The sequence below is a fragment of the Podarcis liolepis genome, assembly GCF_965112155.1.
Source record: "Podarcis liolepis genome assembly, chromosome: 16".
Classification (NCBI taxonomy): domain Eukaryota; kingdom Metazoa; phylum Chordata; class Lepidosauria; order Squamata; family Lacertidae; genus Podarcis; species Podarcis liolepis.
In genome coordinates, this window is record NC_139567.1 from 19948587 (window position 1) to 19968714 (window position 20128).

Below are 20128 nucleotides of genomic sequence, written 5' to 3' on the forward strand. Positions count from 1 at the left end.
GTTTGTTTTCCAGTTAACAGAGGCTCTAGGAATGGAGGAGGCAAGGCACAGTGATGGCCAGGATTAGAGCTATTATGAGATATTCATCCAACTAAAGTGGGAACACTGGTACCTTTAAGCTATCAGTGAAGTTAAATGCTTTTCTGGAACAAACCACACTGCTCAGCAAAAGACTTCACCCCCTTCCTTTTAAGTGAACAAAACAATGGGAATTCTCAGCACTGCTTAACAAAACCAGATGCAGAGTTATGCAAGAACAGCCCTGAGACAATCCCATCCCAGTACTATTTAAATTGTTTGTTAATAAATTCCTGAAATGACACACTTAAAAAGGAGCATATTGCTGCCTTTCAGTCCGATCCTATGCAATATTACTTGTAAGTTACCGTAAGTTTCACTGACTTCAATGGGACTCACTCCTAAATAACTGTACACAGGATTACAGCCCATGTTAGAAGTCACAAGTAACTATAATAAAAGTCGGTGTACAAATAACATATTATTACTTCCTAAAACATGAAAATGTCCTATGATAGGCACACACAGAAGAGCCCAAATTATAAGACACTTTCAACACACTGGCTTAACTTGCACCATTTCTCTGTCCATTTCTCAAGGTCTGGAAGGTTGGAGCTGGGAATGAAAGCGGTTGTTTCAGCAGTGAAGCAGCTCAGATTATATAGGAGCTGGAGGCTCTATCCCATGGGTAGGCAAACTAAGGCCCGGGGGCCGGATCCGGCCCAATTGGCTCCTAAATACGGCCCGCGGACGGTCCAGGAATCAGCATGTTTTTACATGAGTAGAATGTGTCCTTTTATTTAAAATGCATCTCTGGGTTATTTGTGGGGCATAGGAATTCGTTCATTTCCCTCCCCAAAATATAGTCCTGCCCCCCACAAGGTCTGAGGGACAGTGGACCAGCCCCCTGCTGAAAAAGTTTGCTGACCCCTGCTCTATCCCTTCCTGGCTCTCAGCCAGCCCCTGATCCAGGTGGGAGTTTCCATGCATTTCCTCTCCTCCCGAGTAGCCTCACAGGTAGCTAGGTGGGCACTTTGCTGGAGACTCTGAAGTTCCTGCCTGGGAAGTTCCTGCCTGGATTGCTGTCTCATCTGTTCCTGTAACGCTGGGAGATGGGATGGGTACACCCGAAAGCTGGCCAGGAATCCAGGGGACCTCTGAGTGGGGACCTCAAGTAGTGGAGCAGGGACATCTGGATCCAATGACTACTCAGAATCACTGGCAGTGTGAAGACCTGGTGTAGCATCTTGCTTCCCTTGTTCTTCAAGTTCAAGTCCTCATGATCACCACTTTGAGTTCAAGACCTCAATCAAGTTTTTCTTATAAATTTGGGTTAGGACTCTTTGAAAGAAAAATAAGACCAAGCATGAGAATAGGGTAAGAGAAGAAGCACATAAGAATAAAAGGGACAGACGACAACACGAGGACACAAGGATATGAGAAAGGAGAGAGAAGGTTCGCAGGCTATGAAAGACTTGCCCACAAATTTATTGAAAGCTGCACGAATTATGAGAGCTAGGAAGTGGAAGGGGCAAGTGTGGGAAAATGATTGCTTGTACATGAGAGCATGAGCAAAGTTCTTATTGTTGCAGGGTGATTTCATAGCTAAAAGCATCCTTGGAGCATGAACAGCGCGTGAATAGCTCGTGCTGTCCCAAATGATTGGTCAACTAGCATAGCCTGATCGCTCGCGTGGTCTATTGCGATGGTCCTTATCTGCTGGCTGAGAACAAATTGCTTTGCTTGTATTTTGTATCTTTCTGACTTCACACAATAAAGGCTGTGCTGCAGTAGCTCTAGGGAGCCAGAACAGCCATATTTCTTCAACCTATCTTGGTGTGAGACTGATTTCTTCAGATGTCGAGCTGGCACTCGACATTTGGTGCCCCGTGTGACTACCTTCGGACTTCACGTTGTTTCTCATCGTTCAGCGCTCACCACGCGTCTTTCATCCGCTTTGGATCCCGGTGAGTGCTCCCTTTCCTTCTGGCATTGTGGGGCAGTCTCTTTCGGACCACGTGCGTGTGATTTATCTCGGACTTCATGCTGTTTTACAACGTTCAGCCTCACCTCGCCCGGCAAGGGCTGCAGACGCGTCGTTCATCCACCTAGTGGATCCCTGGTGAGTGCTCCCTTTCTTTTGCCGTGTGATTCTGGACTACGTTATGGACTTATCAGCACTTATCTCGCCCGGCAAGGGCTTCGGCGCCATTCATCCTTCTAAGGATCCCTGGTAAGTGCTCCCTGCTCTTTTTGCAACTCTTGCAATCATGGGGACGTCTCTATCAGCACCACAGAAAAAGTTTTCTGAAGACCTTAAATCTCTTTTGGCCAGCAACAGCCTTCTCGTCTCAGATGCTGACCTTCAGTCTCAACAGCAAAGTTTGACTCCAGCCAATCTCCTTTTGGCTGCTGCATCTGTTCCTTTGCCTGCCGACTTTCCCTTGATATATCCAGCATTGCCGCTTTCTGCTGTATATGCCCCACCAAAGGCTCCTGTCCTCCTTCCCCTGCATTCTCCGCATTCTTCACTTCCTGCGCCTCCCGTTACTACTCCTCTCCAAGAATCTTCGCATTCAGCACCCCCCGCTCTTCCACCTCCTCCACCCAAGGCATCTGGCACCGCTCCTACTATTCCTCTTCAAAAATCTCTCCGTGCCGCCGCTCCGTTGCTGCCTTTTGATTCTGATACTCCAAATCACTTTCCTGTGATTGCTCCTGCACCCCCAGCCCCCGTCATGCTGACCCAAACCGATGTTCTCGATGGGCTGACGGGAGGAGGCAATTTTCTTACCATTGCCCAACAGTTGGCCCTTGATCCTATGTACTGGGCAACCACCACAGCCTCAGCCCAAGAGGCTCTGGCCTCTGTCCCTGATGACAGGAATGAGCGCAATGGCCAATTGGGCAGCATCAGACAGGGCCCTGCAAAGCCCTATGGACAATTTGTTGATCGCTTGTATAATACCCTCAAGCGGCAAGTTCAGGACCTGGCAGCACAAGAACTGATTGTACGCCAGCTTGCGTTTGATGATGCAAATGAGGACTGTAAGCAAGCGCTGCGCCTTCTAATGGCAACATCAAATATAGCCATTGCTGATATGCTTAAAGCCTGCCAGTCAGTGGGCACTGCTAGCCACGGCCTGCTAGCCATGGCCTTGTCCTCCGCCGTGTCCCAAAATCCTGCAAAGGATAAAACCTGTTGGATTGACAGTGGCTAAGGAGAAAATCCAGCGGACCTTACCTATTACGTGCCTGGGACACAAGCTGACAGCATTTGCAGCCATTCCAGTCACGCCTCAACTACAGTTTCCTGGTTATCTTAGATTGGTGGATTTACAACAAATTCTTGGACAGCTGAATCGGATAAAGAGTTATTTGGACCTGCCCACCTCCACTTTGTCTCCACTATTTTCTGCCCTTAAAGGACATAAGGATCCAGCGGACAAGATCACAGTCACCTCTGCAATGGAAGAGGCTCTAACCACTGTGAACAACCATCTCCGCAGATGTATGGTGGACAGGATTCCTTCTCTTTCCGTGGCACAATTATCACTTGCAGTATTTGCCACCCCACTCTTTCCAACAGCTATATTGTACACCACAGGCCAGAAGCCTGGGACTGTGTCTATTGTGGAGTGACTTCACCTGCCTCATACTCCTCCATGGAATGTGTATGCTACACCCAACAGCGTCATGGACCTTGTTGCTAAGGGCCGACATCGAGCCCTTGCCCTCTCTGGAATGGACTTACAGTCAGTGTACCTGCCCTTCTCCCAGGAAGAATTTCAGCATCTGATGATGAGAGCCGTTTCTACTCAAATAGCTTTTGCTGATTTCTTGGGAGAAATCATTCACAATCCTCCTAGAGACCCTCGTTTGTCCTTCCTTACAGGGCTACGTTATGTCTTGCGAACTGCTTTGTCCCTCCTACCCTTACCCTCCACCCTTACTGTGTTCACTGATGGTACCAAATCCAGAGGGGTGGTGGTGTGGGAAGAGGAGGGGGAATGGAAAAGTTTGTATACTACTGAGCAGTCCTCAGCACAACGTGCTAAATTGGCAGCTGTAATTTTGGCATTTCAACAGTTTGCTAATATCCCTTTCAATCTCATTGTGGATTCTCAGTATGTATATAATCTTTTGAATGTCTTACCATTGTCTTATATCACTCCTGCTATTGATCAAAATTTGTTTACATTGTTTTCCACTTTGCAGAACTTGGTACAAGCTAGAACTTGTCAGTTTTATGTAGCCTATCTCAGATCTCACACTGGCTACCCTGGGTATTTGGCAGAAGGTAATGCCCAGGCAGACCATGCTTTGAAGAATGGTATTTTTTCATTGTTTTCAGACCCATTTGAAAGTCATTCTGTATTTCATCAAAATGCTAAAGTTCTGGCGAAATCTTTTTCGTTGCCCATTTCTCAAGCTCGAGACATTGGGCTTCTTCTGGATTGTGGTTTTTACATGCCAATAATCGAGCCACGAAATATCACACAGGTTGCTCAGAAGTGGCCATTGGAATAATTTACCATTCTCATCCTTATTGGCATCGCTTGGATTTTACCCCCCAGATATTTTTTTTTCTCCTCCCTCAGGAGTCCTGCCTTATGATGTGTTCCTCTGAGCATGTACAGAGGGCTGTCTTGAAACTATTGTGGACTCTTGGCAGGGGAGGGGTGAGGGGATTTCAGTGTGTTCCAGTTGTTTCATTTTTGTGTTTTGGCATGGTTCCCGGACAGAAAGCAAGTTGCAATATGGTTCTTTAACAAGGCCTGCAAAGACAATGGGCTCTGTTCTCAACCTTGTTGCAATCTTTTTAGTTACAGCAAGCGGAATATGCTTGGCTATTGCCTTTTAGCTGCTGAGAATAATGGAAAAAAAAAACTTTAAAAAGCTTTGAGCTTTTTTTTTGGTGGTGGTATTCTAGCATTCCAGTAAATGCTTCATATAAGATTAGCAATAATATGAAGGATAATCGTATAAGTTCACCCCGTTGTTTTTTTTTAATCGCTTGCAAAAATAATGTCTTATTGTTTTCGTTTTAATCATAATAGCAAAAAAAAATTAGGTCATTATCCATATTGTAATTGGACCTATGAGTATTTTGATGGATTTTTTTGTTTTTTATTTTATTTTTATTTTTTAATTACCACTATGAGTGGTAGGCCAAAAGTTTCAGTTAATAATGTCACAACCTACATGACTTATGAACAACAAGCTGCGTGTAGAGATTTTTATGTTTGGTTGGACTGGATGAGAAAGAGCAGTAAATCTGCATATTTGCTTCAATCTGATTTATGGTTATTCTGTGGCAAATTGGACCGAAGCTTTGTTTTTAATTCTATCATCTTTGTTTTAAAAATAATTAACAAAAACAAAAAAACAAAAACAAAAACAAAAGTCAGAAATGAGAGAAGTTGCTTTATAAACTTTTTATGCTTTAAATGTAATCTTTGCCTCTAAAGGTGGAATTTGTGCCTTAATTCATTCTCATTGTTGTATGTATATAACTGATCAATCGACCAATATCTCTGCTACTATTGATTGTATGGAACAAATGATAACCCATAATCCTTTGAATACGTCTGAAGGTTTTGATCCATGGGATTGGTTAGTTTATTGGTTACTTAATGGATTATGGTTAAGAAAAATATTATTGATTGTAATTGCATGTATTGTTGGTTTTATTATGGTATGTTGTTTTCAATGCTTGCTTTTCTTTGATTTCCCAATGCACTGCATGGTGGTACTGACCACGGCCCACCACAGGGGTTACAAGAGGAATTTATGTTGCAAAGTATAGACGCTTAGGCAATGAAGTGTACGATTCGGACTAATGGTCCCTCTTTTCCTCTTATAATATAAACAAGAAAAGAGGGCATGTGGGAAAATGATTGCTTGTACATGAGAGCATGAGCAAAGTTCTTATTGTTGCAGGGTGATTTCATAGCTAAAAGCATCCTTGGAGCATGAACAGCGCGTGAATAGCTCGTGCTGTCCCAAATGATTGGTCAACTAGCATAGCCTGATCGCTCGCGTGGTCTAGTGCGATGGTCCTTATCTGCTGGCTGAGAACAAATTGCTTTGCTTGTATTTTGTATCTTTCTGACTTCACACAATAAAGGCTGTGCTGCAGTAGCTCTAGGGAGCCAGAGCAGCCATATTTCTTCAACCTATCTTGGTGTGAGACTGATTTCTTCAGATGTCGAGCTGGCACTCGACAGGCAAGCAGAACATAAAATGGGAGAATGGTATAAAGAGGTGTGGGATATAGCTATGAATGATAAATTAACATGTGCCATTAAGGTAAGACGGGGCATATGCAGGAGAAATGATTTTGAGGAGATATGGAAGGTGTTTGTAGAATTTGTACTGTTAAAATGGAAAGGGGTCAAACCATCGCAAGAGGAGTTGAAATTTTGGGAGGTTGGATAGTTACAATGGAATGGTCTCAGTGGTGGGGTGCACATTTTTATTCTTATTTATTTATGATTATTACTTTGTCAAAATAAAATAAAATAATAAAAAAGAAAGGAGAGAAAGCAAGCTGCAGTAGCGTAGCTCCATGTTCCAGCCATACACCACTTCTGCATCTTTTAGCAGAAGCAGCTAGCAAGTTAAAGCAATTATTTTGCCACCGTAAGGATTGGAAACTTTCTATTTAATAATAAAGAATGAAAACCAGAGCTCTCCACTTCTGGATTCTAAACTATGCAGTGTATACAAAGGAAAGGAACAATATGCAGATCTGTCACCAAGACAGATTACAATAACTCAAACAGGTCAAGATTCTGCATTATAGCCCACGAAGAGTAGCATGATATTCTATGAGACCTTGAAATAAGGAACGATATGTAGCTTTGATAAGAAGCAATACAATTTTAAGACTGTTATTCTTAAAGCATTTAAGGTAAACATTTAAGCCTCAATATAAGAACAACCGTTGCCTCAGAAATATGTAAAATAATTGTTGCACACTGGATAAAGATTTACAGACAACATTTCATCATGGACTAAGTGTAAGTTCAATACCCTACAGGATACAGAAAAGAACGTTCGCAACCTCTGATACGTAGATGCTGCTACCCCAATCCTCTCAAAAAAACAGACTGCATAATGCTTGTTTACTGTTGCATATCTTTAACTGTCCCCCAAACACAATATTCCTCTGCTGTAGCATCCAATAACTTAACATGATGTGGGGTGGTGTATGAAGTGAAGCCAAATCAAAAGTATTAGTAAAAAGGTAAAGGGACCCCTGACCATTAGGACCAGTCGTGGCCGATTCTGGGATTGCGCACTCATCTCGCTTTACTGGCCGAGGGAGCCAGCGTACAGCTTCCGGGTCATGTGGCCAGCATGACTAAGCCGCTTCTGGCGAACCAGAGCAGCACACGGAAACACCGTTTCCTTCCCGCCAGAGCGGTACCTATTTATCTACTTGCACTTTGACATGCTTTTGAACTGCTAGGTTGGCAGGAGCAGGGACCGAGCAACGGGAGCTCACCCCGTCGCAGGAATTCGAACCGCCGACCTTCTGATCGGCAAATCCTAGGCTCTGTGGTTTAACCCACAGCGCCACCCACGTCCCCAAAAGTATTAGTATGATGCACCAATCTGGTGCTTTCCTGGTGATGGGCTAGAGTCCCAGGGGTCAGGAAACTTTTTCAGCAGGGGGCCGGTCCACTGTCCCTCAGACCTTGTGGGGGGCCGGACAATATTTTTTTTGGGGGGGGGACGAATTCCTATGCCCCACAAATAATCCAGATGCATTTTAAATAAAAGGACACATTCTACTCATGTAAAAACACGCTGATTCTCGGACTGTCCGCGGGCCGGATTTAGAAGGCGATTGGGCCAGATCTGGCCCCCAGGCCTTAGGTTGCCTACCCATGGGCTAGACTGATGGGACCTGTAGTTCAAAACCCCTGTATATGGAAGGCTGCACTAATGAGTGCAGAAGTCCATGCTCAACATCTTGATGTTGACATATAAAGCCCTGAACAACTTGGGATCAGGTTACCTGAAAGACCACCTGTGCCTGTAGAGAACTGTAAGATCACTTAGACCATATGGATAAATTCTACACGTGGCACCGCAGCCTACAGAATATCACAGGGTATACTGAAAACATACATGGTCTGTTGTTGTCCCTGTATTATAGAATGCCATTCCCTCGACCACATGTGAAACGTTCAGACATTTTGCAAAGATTTATCTTTCTATCCAGGCTTTCCTTGACGCATAAGATCGGACCCTGTTGCTGGCTCCCCTGAATTCGTGTTTTACTTGTTTTCATATGTTTTTACATTGGGTTTTTTTTAGCATTGTTTTACTGATATTGTTTGTTTTTAGACTGTACACGACTTACCGATTTTTGAAACATTAAGTAGTTTATACATGTTTTTAAATAAAACAAATGCATAAGTAATGAATAATCTATGTTAAGGGGTGACGGGTGTCTTCTAAGAGGTCTCATGTTCTTAACGAATCTGGTTTCCCATTTTAACATGTTCTATTTTCCCATAAGTGATACAATCCACAAACTGACATTATCAGGGTTGAGAGGATGCTGCCCGTGTCCTACATCAGAAGCATGGGGGAAGGGGAGAGTGGGGAGAAGTAAACCAACCCTCTACACTACAAAGAGAGAGATAATCCTTCTGAATAATATTGATAGCAACGTGGAGGGGGAGGTGCACACAGGACTTAATCCCTTCAATGCCCTGTTTAAATCATGAAACAGGAGAAGCAGCAGATCAGGCAATAGCTCTTATCAGGCAATCCCATCTGGGGGTGGATGAGCTTTTTGAGCTTCACTCACAGCTCTTTTTCCAGGTTCAGAAAAGGTGAGCCAAACTGCTGTTTTAGACATGGAGCAAGCCCTGCGCAACTTGCCACTTGATGGCGAGAACTAATTATCAAGTGATTGCTCCTTTTTCATAAATGTGATCACACACAGAAGCTTTGGTGGCTGGTACCACCGCGGTTCGAATCCCCGCAACGGGGTGAGCTCCCGTTGCTCGGTCCCTGCTCCTGCCAACCTAGCAGTTCGAAAGCACGTCAAAGTGCAAGTAGAAAAATAGGTACCACTCCAGCAGGAAGGTAAACAGCGTTTCCGTGCGCTGCTCTGGTTCACCAGAAGCGGCTAAGCATGCTGGCCACATGACCCAGAAGCTGTACGCCGGCTCCCTCGGCCAATAAAGCGAGATGAGCGCCGCAACCCCAGAGTCAGCCATGACTGGACCTAATGGTCAGGGGTCCCTTTACCTTTACCACCCATTGGGACTGGCAGGGTGGGAAGTGGGGACCCCAACAGCAGGTGGCGACAGAGCCAACTAATTCTAGTTTTGTCCCCCATTCTCCTCCTGCCAAGTTCTACAAGGGCAACACTGGGACTAAGGGGAAGAAGCTGACAGGCACTGCCATCTCCTGGGCTGGTTTATATGTAAGAAAGCAGGCAAGTAGGGTCTGGCTGAGGACAGACAAAAGCTGCCCTAGTAGACCAGCCTCTCTGCACAGAAGGCAAGTTTCCTTGCCCTTCGCCTGGATGTTCTCATACACAAGCACCATTGAAATGAATGGGAAGCCCCTATTTATTTCAGTGGGCCTTGTGCAGGAGAACTTCCTTTTACTGTGCCCTTCCACCGCAACAATTCACAAAGGATTGGGCTTGAATTCAGGGCATCTGATGGGGGGAAACTACGTTCTGAAAGGCACCTACAAGTTCCAAAGATCTCCTCCTAAGAGACTTGCGCTTCGGAGCTGTTGATCATGGCAGCTGTTCAGATATTCCCACAGGATCTGCATCAGCTGTTATACCAAACCTATCTTCCACCGAGCATTAATGAGGTTTGGCTCATGGGGAGCTTGGTTTTATTGATAAACGTGGAAACCCCAGAGGCAGAAGCCAGATGTTTAATTATTAATAAGACGGGGACATGTGGCTGAGAACAGTGGTTGGTCCAAAGACCCTCTCTCATGGTGAGAGGATGGCTACAAAGGGCTTCCTGCTCCAAGCCTATCCATGTGGACCAAACTCAATCATGTGACATAATGCAAAGGTCATGACCCAGTGCATAGCTGTCAACCGTCCCTTATTTGGCGGGAAACTCCCTTATCCCAGCGCCTTGCCCCGCTGCTGTCCCTTATTGATGATGTCCCTTAAATTTGCCGGGTTTCATGCTTGCCCGGCTCGGGAGGGAAGCAGCGGCTTGGGGTCCTCCGCCGCGCGAGAGAGAGCGCGCTGGCGTCGTCGTCCCGGCGCGAGGAGTTCCATTGGCCCTTTCCCGCCCAAGAGGAGGTGGGAAGAAGAGAGACTCTCGCCCACGCCACCCGCGAGCCCGGAGGCGGCAGCAGTGGTGGCAGCTGAGGAGGTGGCCTGAGGGAGGAGGAAGAGGAGGGGATGGGGAGGGATGCAGAAGGGCGGTGCTTCAGCGGCCGCCGCCGCGCTGCAACCACCTCATACCGGATTGACAGCATCTGTCAATCCTACCAATGTATGTAACTCTTCACAATAGCAAAATCCCTTATTTTGGCTGCCGATCCCTTATTTTCGAGGCTGCTGGTCCCTTATTTTCAAATCTGTAAGTTTACAGCTATGACCCGGTGGGAGCTTCCTGTGCCTACTGATTTGACACAATCAGGCACTCAGAAATGTCCCCGGAAAAAGCAGCAGGCCTGCCCCTTCCACCCTCTACTTGAAGCAACTGTACAGACTAAACATCCAAAGCCACCTCAAATTATAGCAAGCCTGGCTCACTCCAACACCTTGTTCTCTACTCTGACTTGACAGTGGATCTCCAAGGTATCAAGCAATGGTCTTTCCAAGCCCTTCAACCAAAAGTCCTATTAAAACAAGAGAGGCCAGAGATAAAAGCCTGGGACTTTCCATGTGCAAATCATGTGCATCATATCACTGACCTATCCTGCCTGCAAACAAAAAACCATTCATACATGTACAGTCCTTCGTGAACCAGTAGAGGTCCAAATTAGCCACATGGACCAACACGCCCCCCCTTGATGTACCGCAGGGAGCAAATGCATTTGAAACAACACACCAAATCCCTAAAATTTCAGGATGTGGATGTGCCCCATCCTACAGACCAAAAGGCAAGAAAATATTTCGCCTGACCAAAGCAGCGGATGCTGCCAGCTGCTCTGGATAGCTTATTCTGCCTGCTAAGTTACAGCAGACAATGTAGCCTTTCATTCGGGCTCCAGAAGTCATAATAAATGAGCTCACAGGAGAGAGACTACTCTGGCCTGTCTGGGTCGCAGATTTGCTGTTGACAGAAGTGGGGTGGGGAGGGGTAATAACATCATCTGAAGTACTAATCCCCAGTTCAAACACGGGGCCCCATATGGCACTGTTGCCTGGAAAAAAATTATAAAACAGGAATTGGAGTCCACTGCAGCACAATACTAAGCGCATGGCACTTCACAAAGGAGGCAGGAGGAGGATGGGGGACCAAACAGAAACCTATGGCAATAACCTTCAAAGCATTCATCTTCTAACACAGGTGTGGGACAACCTTTCTCACCTGAGTGCCACATTCCCTTCTGAACAACCTTCTGGGGGCCGCATGCCAGTGATTGGCAGGGCCAAAGGAAAAAGTGGGTGGAGCATTGAATGTTGTTTTTGCACACACACACACACACACACACACACACACACATATGCAAACCTCTATCATCAGTATCATCAGGGACACGGGTGGCGCTGTGGGTTAAACCACAGAGCCTAGGGCTTGCTGATCAGAAGGTCGGCGGTTCGAATCCCCGCAACGGGGTGAGCTCCCGTTGCTCTGTTCCAGCGCCTGCCAACCTAGCAGTTCGAAAGCACGTCAAAGTGCAAGTAGATAAATAGGTACTGCTCCAGCGGGAAGGTAAACGGCATTTCCGTGCGCTGCTCTGGTTTGCCAGAAGAGGCTCAGTCATGCTGGCCACATGACCCAGAAGCTGTACGCCAGCTCCCTCAACCAGTAAAGCAAGATGAGCGCCGCAACCCCAGAGTCGATCACGACTGGACCTAATGGTCAGGAGTCCCTTTACCTTTATCATCAGTCTAGATAAGAAAGACACATTAAATGAGTGCAAGGACACATCATAGCCAGGCAAAAAAACTCAAGGAGGGTGCGAAGCATAAGGATGCTATAGACCAGCCTTTCTCAACCTGTGGGTCCCCAGATGATGTTGAACTACAACATCCATCACCCCTAGCTAGCAGGGCCAGAGCTCAGGGATGGTGGGAGTTGTAGTCCAACAACATCTGGGGACCCACAGGGTGAGAACTGCTACATAGACCACGGGTAGGCAAATTAAGGCCCGGGGGCCGGATCACCTTCTAAGGTGACCTGCGGACGGTCTGGGAATCAGCGTATTTTTACATGAGTAGAATGTGTGCTTTTATTTAAAATGCATCTCTGGGTTATTTTGTGGGGCCTGCCTGGTGTTTTTACATGAGTAGAATGTGTGCTTTTATTTAAAATGAATCTCTGGGTTGTTTGTGGCGCATAGGAATTAGTTCATTTCCCCCCAAAAAAATATAGTCCGGCCCCCCACAAGGTCTGAGGGACAGTGGATTGGCCCCCTACTGAAAATGTTGGCTGACCCCTGCTACAGTGGTGCCTCGCAAGACGAAAAGAATCCGTTCTGTGATTCTCTTTGTCTAGCGGTTTTTTCGTCTTGCGAAGCAAGCCCATTGACGGATTAGCGCTATTAGCGCTATTAGCGGCTTTTAGCGGCTTATCTGCTGATCAGATCAGCTGATAAGCGGCTTAGCATCTTAGAAAAAGGGGGAGAGGGGAAAAAACCAGCAGGAACTCGCAAGACATTGTCGTCTTGTGAAGCAAGCCCATAGGAAATTTGTTTTGCGAAGCACCTCCAAAACGGAAAACTCTTTCGTCTAGCGAGTTTTCCGTCTTGCGAGGCATTCGTCTTGCGGGGCACTACTGTATAGACCAATGGGCCCTGTGCTGCTGTGACATTAGGTCAGGAGTGGCTAAGCTGCATCCTCCAGAAGTTGCGGGACAACAACTACCATCATTCCTGACCACTGGTCATGATGGTTGGAGCTAATGTGAGCTGGTGCTGTATTAGGTGTTCCAAGAATGAGAGAAACTGATTTAATTGTTGGAAGGCTACAGTGGCCTGAGTGCCAATCCTCCATTGCCTTAACTGGTACTCAAGAACGGTGCCATGCAATAGGAAGAAAAGGTTCTCTTCTTGCACTTTGGAGCAGGGGCAGAAATATTTAATCATCCAGTGGATTTTGGTGTGGTGTATACCCAGCTTCCACAGCAGAAAAATTGGAAGGTGGGGGACTCTCTGACTTCAGAGGTTTTTAAGCACAGGTTGGTTGGATGGCTGTCTGTTAGTTGAGATTCCAGCATTGCAGGGAGTTGAATGAGATGACCCTCAGGTTCCCTTGCAACTCTGCAATTCTGCGATTCCATGTTCCATCCCTGTGTTTGGAATAGTTTATAATGCAGCGCTGTTAATCAAGCACCCTGTTAACAAAGGACTGCAAATCCGAATTAAAAGATCAAATATAGGCACCTTAGAAATAATAAACACCGCCACATATTTTAAGAGTGAAAATAATCTCTCCCAGACTTTGTACAAGAGATAAGTAAACCCTTTTATCAATTTCCTGCACACATACAAAAAACCCCAAATGGGAAATCTCCTGAGCCACCTTCTTAATGCTGGAGGAATCATACAGTTCAAGAGAGCGATGAAAAAATAAAGGGCAGTCTAAATATTTCCCAAATGCACCCAGATATAATATTAGCTGTAAGTCAGGGAACTGCAAGACAAAGCTGCTCATTATTTAAAAAGTAAAGCAAGTCGCAGCTGTTCTCCCCATCCCTGATTGGATTGCAGACTGCAGGCTTTTAAATTCCAACATAAGGTCCACATCTACATCTTTAGGCATCTTGTACAACACCCACCCACATCGAGACTCTCTGCCCCATTCTCTGGCATTAGCTATAAGCTATGAGACACTATTACACAAGACTCCAAATGTTCAGCTAAAAGTATTCCTGCAAAATTTGTAATTATCTTAAAACAGCCACAGGTGAATACAAATGAAGACAGGCAACCAAGTGTTCAGTGGGAGCTGTTTTGTACAGACTGGCCACCATGACCTTCAAAACAAAATTTACAATTGGTTGAGAACAGTGACCCCTGGTGGCCAATTTCAACAAAACATGTGCATCGCCCTGCCTAGGCAAAAACTTTATTTGATTCAGTTGTTATTATTATTACTCCATGTTTAACATTTTTTAGTACTTACCCCTCCTTACATCTACCCTTGGGTATTGACAAACATACCCTGGACTTCCAATCTGACATGGAAATTGTGTTTCCTTTCAACAATGTAAACCAATCTGGGGGTGGGAGGGGTGTTAAGTAAGTTGTAAGTAAAAAAACAAACCCTTACATAGCGCCCACATCTTTGTTAGTTTATTAGAAATATAAGTTAACCTGGAAATAATTCTCACAAAAAAATTATGTTCACTCTCCTGTAAGGAAAATCTATTCTAAGTTAATTCTCAAAAAGAAATTATATAAAAATATGTAACTGTGTAGTATAAAGTAATGGATAGACAAAGTACAATGAGAATAATTGGAAGTCATTTTTAATTTTTCTTTCCCTACGAGTTTTATAATAATTTTCAGTACCAGAAGTATAAATGATGTTAGTTATATTAATCTTGTTGTTGCTTATATGGTGGGTGGGTGGTTGTTTGTTTGATTCTTCTATTATTTGTTTGATTGTATGTTTGTTTGTTCATCTGTTTTTTCATAAATGTATTTGTTTTTAATTAATAAGGATATATACTAAAATATAGGTTAATTCTCAAGTACAGAACTGTGTTTCTAGGTCCAATGCAGTGGTTCCCAAGGTGGGTGGTACCATCCCCTGGGGGGCAGTGGGATGGGGGGAATGTTAAGAGGCACGGAAGCAGGGGAGTGCTGGAGGTGTAAATGACTTATCAGCCTTTGAAACCCTGACATCACTGGATCAAGTTCATCTCTTTTGTTGAATTAATTAAACTAAACAGTTTTGATTGGATCCTGAATAAACGTGTAACTAATTGTTACTGCTTTGAATGTTACTGCAGTTGTTATATTCCTTGGTGGGTTGTGCAAACCGCTATTCTGAATAATGCTTTTTACAGAGCATGGTAGAGGGTGCTGGGGATGGGTTTATGGAACCAAGGGGGCAGTGGTCTGGAAAAGTTTGGGAGCCACTGGTCGAAGGCAGCAATCTACCTCTTATAGAAGTCGGTGGGAAAACTCACACTGATGGTAACAGAGCTAAGATACAAGTTGCCTGGAGCTGATAATACAAATTTCTACCTATCCAATATACTAGGCTGAAGCGCTAACATTTCAGGCTGTGGCAGAGTCTGCTGCTAACATCTTTATCCAACAATGGATGAAGGCTACTACTGTGTGTCCAGCAAACTGAAACAGGACAAAGTATAAAGGTAAAGGTAAAGGTACCCCTGCCCGTACGGGCCAGTCGTGTCCGACTCTGGGGTTGCGTGCTCATCTCGCTTAAGAGGCCGGGAGCCAGCGCTGTCTGGAGACACTTCCGGGTCACGTGGCCAGCGTGACGAAGCTGCTCTGGCGAGCCAGCACCAGCGCTGCACACGGAAACGCCGTTTACCTTCCCACTATAAAGCGGTACCTATTTATCTACTTGCACTTAAGGGTGCTTTCGAACTGCTAAGTGGGCAGGAGCTGGGACTGAACGACGGGAGCTCACCCCGCCGCGAGGATTTGAACCGCCGACCATGCGATCGGCAAGTCCTAGGCACTGAGGTTTTACCCACAGCACCACCCGCGTCCCTTTTAGGACAAAGTATATGAACCGCTTAATCCTCTATGGGCTGTCTAGTGACCGTGATATAACATGTCATCGTAAGAGCTTCAGAATTGTGCTCCTGGATCAGACCAGACCCATCTAATCTGGCTCTCTTATTTCCAACATTGGCCAACTAGCCATCTCTGGGTGCTCTTCAGCAAGGCATTGCTGTTTCATTTGTCCCCAGCATCTGGAACTGAAAAGTACTAACTTGGCAAATCTTGTTTAATTTTCACAGCTGTTAGCAGACCAAACCTCCATGAGAATCCTATGTACCAAGCAGTAGTGTAAGGGGAGGGTCTCAAATTCATCTCCCATTATCAACATCCTCTGATGGCAACAGCGGGCATAGCTCTCCTGGCGAAGGGCTCATAGCTCAGTGGCAGAACATCTGCCTTACATGCAGAAGGACCTGGGTTCAATCCCAGGTAAGGCTGGGAGAGACTTCTTACTGAAACTCTCCAAGAACTGCTACCTGTCAATGCATACAACACTGAGCTAGAAGGACCAATGGTCTTTCTATGATAGCATTCACTGTGTGACAGGTTTGGACACCATGGAACATGAAGGTTTCCTCTATGTACACAAGCCTTCATGAGCCTCAAGCAAGCTCAAATGCTCCCCACTCCATTCCATCTTGCGAGGCTACAAGAAAATTGGAAGGTTTTGCTTCTGTTTCAAAGTAACAAAGTGCATTTTTTAAAAATGGGGGGAGGTTTTGATGTGGTTTCTTTAAACTGTGATATCCAAACAGGCTAGGATTCAAAGCCACAATTTTATCCTGACTCATTTGAACAAATCATACTTTAAACTAACCAAGTTCAGAAGTAAAAAGAAACTATGGCTTGTTTAAAACCAAAATTAAAAAGCTTCCAATCTCCTCCTTATGGCCATACAAGCAGGGAGGGAGGAATGCATGAGCCCAAGGCTTGTGCACGTAGCAGGAAACTCTGGTATTCCATTACATCTAAACCGGTCCTGCGTTAGCATTCAGTTTCAGAGATAACTGTATTTTGTGGCCAGTTTATTACAGAGGCTGCATTTGCATGTCATGCTAAGTCATGATGTAGACAAGCCGGAACAAGCATCATATGGTCAGGAGGAGGAGTTTTTTATTATGCTTGTAACTAACACTTCTATGGTTAATTTCAAACAAGCAAATGTCAACCTGTGGTTCTGAAGCAGGCTTGTTGAAACTAACCATAACTTTAACCTCAATTTCAGGTCTGGGCCACATGGCAAACTGCAGTTAACTAAAAACAGAAGCAAGCACTTACAAGCTACTACCCCTTGGCCATGTGGAAGGACAAGAGCGGATGCAGGGGCACACAAGCCCAAGGCTGACTGCAGCTTGTTTCTGCTCATGCATGTCAAATTAAAGCATTTAGCACATTTAGCATGACATGTGAATGCAGCCAGTCAGAGAGTCAGGAAAGGCTGCAATCAGCAGTTTGCCCCATTTAAGATTCTAATGCCATAGTCAAATACCACAAAAAGATGCAAGGAAAGCAGGTGTTCTTGGAAAAATATGGATTTAGAAATCCTTGAAAGAGATGAGAGGCAGTTAAGAGCAGTTCTATGCTACACCTATCCGTAAGCTTATGCCATTGTGCTGCTGCTAAGCCTCTGCTGCTCTGCTTTTACTGATTTGTCACTTATTAAGTTTTTGGAACGCTAGTTTTTGGTGGGTTTTATACAGGATTATTATTGTTGTAAGCTGCCTTGAGAAACTTAACACAGGATATACATTTTTAACACAGTTTAATACGCTATTCTATTAGGCCTACTTGAACATTAGGAACATCAAAATAAATTTTCTTATTTAAGGTGCGGCATAAAACTTCATGTATATCTCAAAGGATGATCCCATGGCAAATGTATTATCCAATAAATACTTTCAAATATAATTGCATTTTCTAAAATACTGCACAATGTTTTGCACGAACAGGAACACAGAAACTGCCTAACACCAATCAGACTACTTGTCAACTGCGAACTGGTACCCTCCAGATGAAGTGGATTACAATTCTCATCAGCCCCAGGCAGCATGGCCAGTGGTCAGGGATGATGGGAACTGTAGTTCCAAAACATCTGGAGCTGGGGAAGTAAATGACTGGCAGTATCTCTTCTGGGATTCAGACAGGGTCCTATGAAGAGATACTGGAGATTGAACCCAGGACACTTTGCAAAACACACGAGCTGTACAACTGAGCCACATCCTTGCTTTCATCACTATATATTCTGAAAATTACAGGTTATCCTATGTAAACTATAAGTGATTTTTGGGGAAATTAGTTCAATGTTAAGGCCGTGTTCTACTAACCTCTACTACACTATCTCATTACAAATATGTCAGCGGTGAATGACCAAACAAGGCAAGAATAATCTCTGTCATTTGCGGGAAGAAGTTCTCATTTGTACTCTTCAAACATTTCATTTTCTCCTCAGTTCTCCTCAGAAATAATTGCCAGAACACTTACCGAAGTTTCGGTTGGCTGTGATGGATTACGAGACCCTATTTCCAAAAGGGTTCCCATGTTCGTCCTTAGGAAACTGAGTCAGGAAGGCAGAAACACAGCTTTTGGAAAGGAGCGATGGTACTGCAACAGCAAACGACAGTTCATTTTCAGTCTTTAAAGGAAAGGTCTTCTCTTACAACCTGCAGCAAGTAACAGGAAGAAAAGGGGATAACAACTAATGAAATGAAATTGGATATGCCGTTAAAATAACAGAGTGTGCCTATAAATATGAAGTGTTCCATTCTTCCGCAGCATACCTCCACCCTACACTTCAAGCCCACTTCAAGTCCCAGATTTGGTACATCTGGCACCAGTGATTAATGAGAACAATTAATAATGAAGAGTAGATGGGAATGCAAAGTGATCACTGTCTACCTCCACAACAGGATTCCTCTACCACTTTAATCGGGCTCATACTCTTGAAAATTTGTTATTTCATAGCACAGTTTTGCTGACATTGTGCTTTTTCTCCTTTTAGCATGCTGAATCATTTAGAAATAATAGAGATATGGCTTTTCTGTCATCCCCCCCCCCCCCCGCACGTATGTGAAATAAGAATTCTCAGTACACATCACTGACTGGGAGGACTAAACCAGAGGCGTTAGTTATTTCAGGCTCATTTCTCTACCTCCCATGCACATTGCACAACCTCCAATAGTTAATCAGAAGAAGAGCCTGATCCTAAGTGTGTTTACTCAGGAGTAATAGCTGTACAACCTGTTATTGAGCATTCATTCTGCCTTGTTTGCGCAGTTTGTGGGGAAGTTAGATGATGTCACTTGGTTTTTTGAACATTAATTCTTATTTGTTTGTGGGAAGGTTAGATGACATCAAGTCAAAAACTTTCCAGTACATTTTCTCATTTCCTTAACAAATAAAGTCGTTTTTGAAAAAGCTGATTTATTACACAAGTGCTCCAAATCAACTTTAATTTCTGGCATGTAACTGAATCCCACTCAGAAACCACTATGGTCTGAGAGTGCCCTATGGAATGTGTTGCAATTTCAGTTGTTAAAAGGCAGCGGTTCTATCCACACACAAAAAAAGGCAACCCAAATGGTATACGCCGGCATGCACAAACACATACAGATTTTTTGCTTTCAAATTCCCAACAATACCCACGCAATATTTTTCGTTTTAGTTTTTTAAATTACTAGTTCCTTTTGAGCTGTTTCTACCTTAAAAGTTGGCACAGAAATGCATATAGATTTTTAACTATATATATATATATATATATATACACACACACACACACAATTCAGGCTGCAGTTCTTGGGACTGGGAGCAAGTCTCTCTAAATGAAAACTTTTTTCTGAGTATGCGTAATCCGCTTTCTCCTTTCCCACCAGAGTCGAGGAAGAAAGTTGCTTTGCAAGGAGCAAGGAGGCGCCTATATACTTGGGGACTGGGGCGATGCCTGAGAGGGGGGCTAGACCCGTCACGGCTACCTTACCCACTTTAAGGAACCAGCAGCGGCCGCCCTTGGGATCCATCTCCTCTCCACTGCGCCCCATGCGACCTCCCTCCCGCCCATGTTTCTTCCCGGGAAAGGTGCTGGGCGCGCGCTGCAGGCCGCCCTTCGCTCCCAGGTAGCAGCGCCGGCGCGTTCTCGTCGCCATGGAGACGGGAGCCACTCCCCCGTTTCCCGCCCCTCCTCCTCCTCCTCTCCTCCCTTCACTCTGGGAGGGAAATAAATTTGTGC

General features: G+C 44.8%; 1 protein-coding gene across 8 annotated transcripts in view; it reads right to left on the reverse strand.

Moving 5' to 3' along the window:
* DIXDC1 (DIX domain containing 1) overlaps window positions 1-20054 on the reverse strand; it is an 81123-nt gene extending 61069 nt beyond the window's left edge. For 3 of the 8 annotated variants that reach the window (XR_014520368.1, XM_083481014.1, XM_083481009.1), the window contains exons 1-2: window positions 19880-20054; window positions 18388-18566 (exon numbers count right to left, since the gene is read on the reverse strand). Coding sequence is in view for 7 of the 8 variants with exons in the window: in XM_083481014.1 (XP_083337140.1) it covers window positions 18388-18444 (57 nt within the window). In the remaining variant the exon portion in view is untranslated. The remainder of the gene's footprint in view (window positions 1-18387; window positions 18567-19879) is intronic. The other 5 variants (XM_083481016.1, XM_083481015.1, XM_083481012.1 and 2 more) reach the window with 5 other exon arrangements.
* Between the last annotated feature and the right edge of the window lie 74 nt (window positions 20055-20128).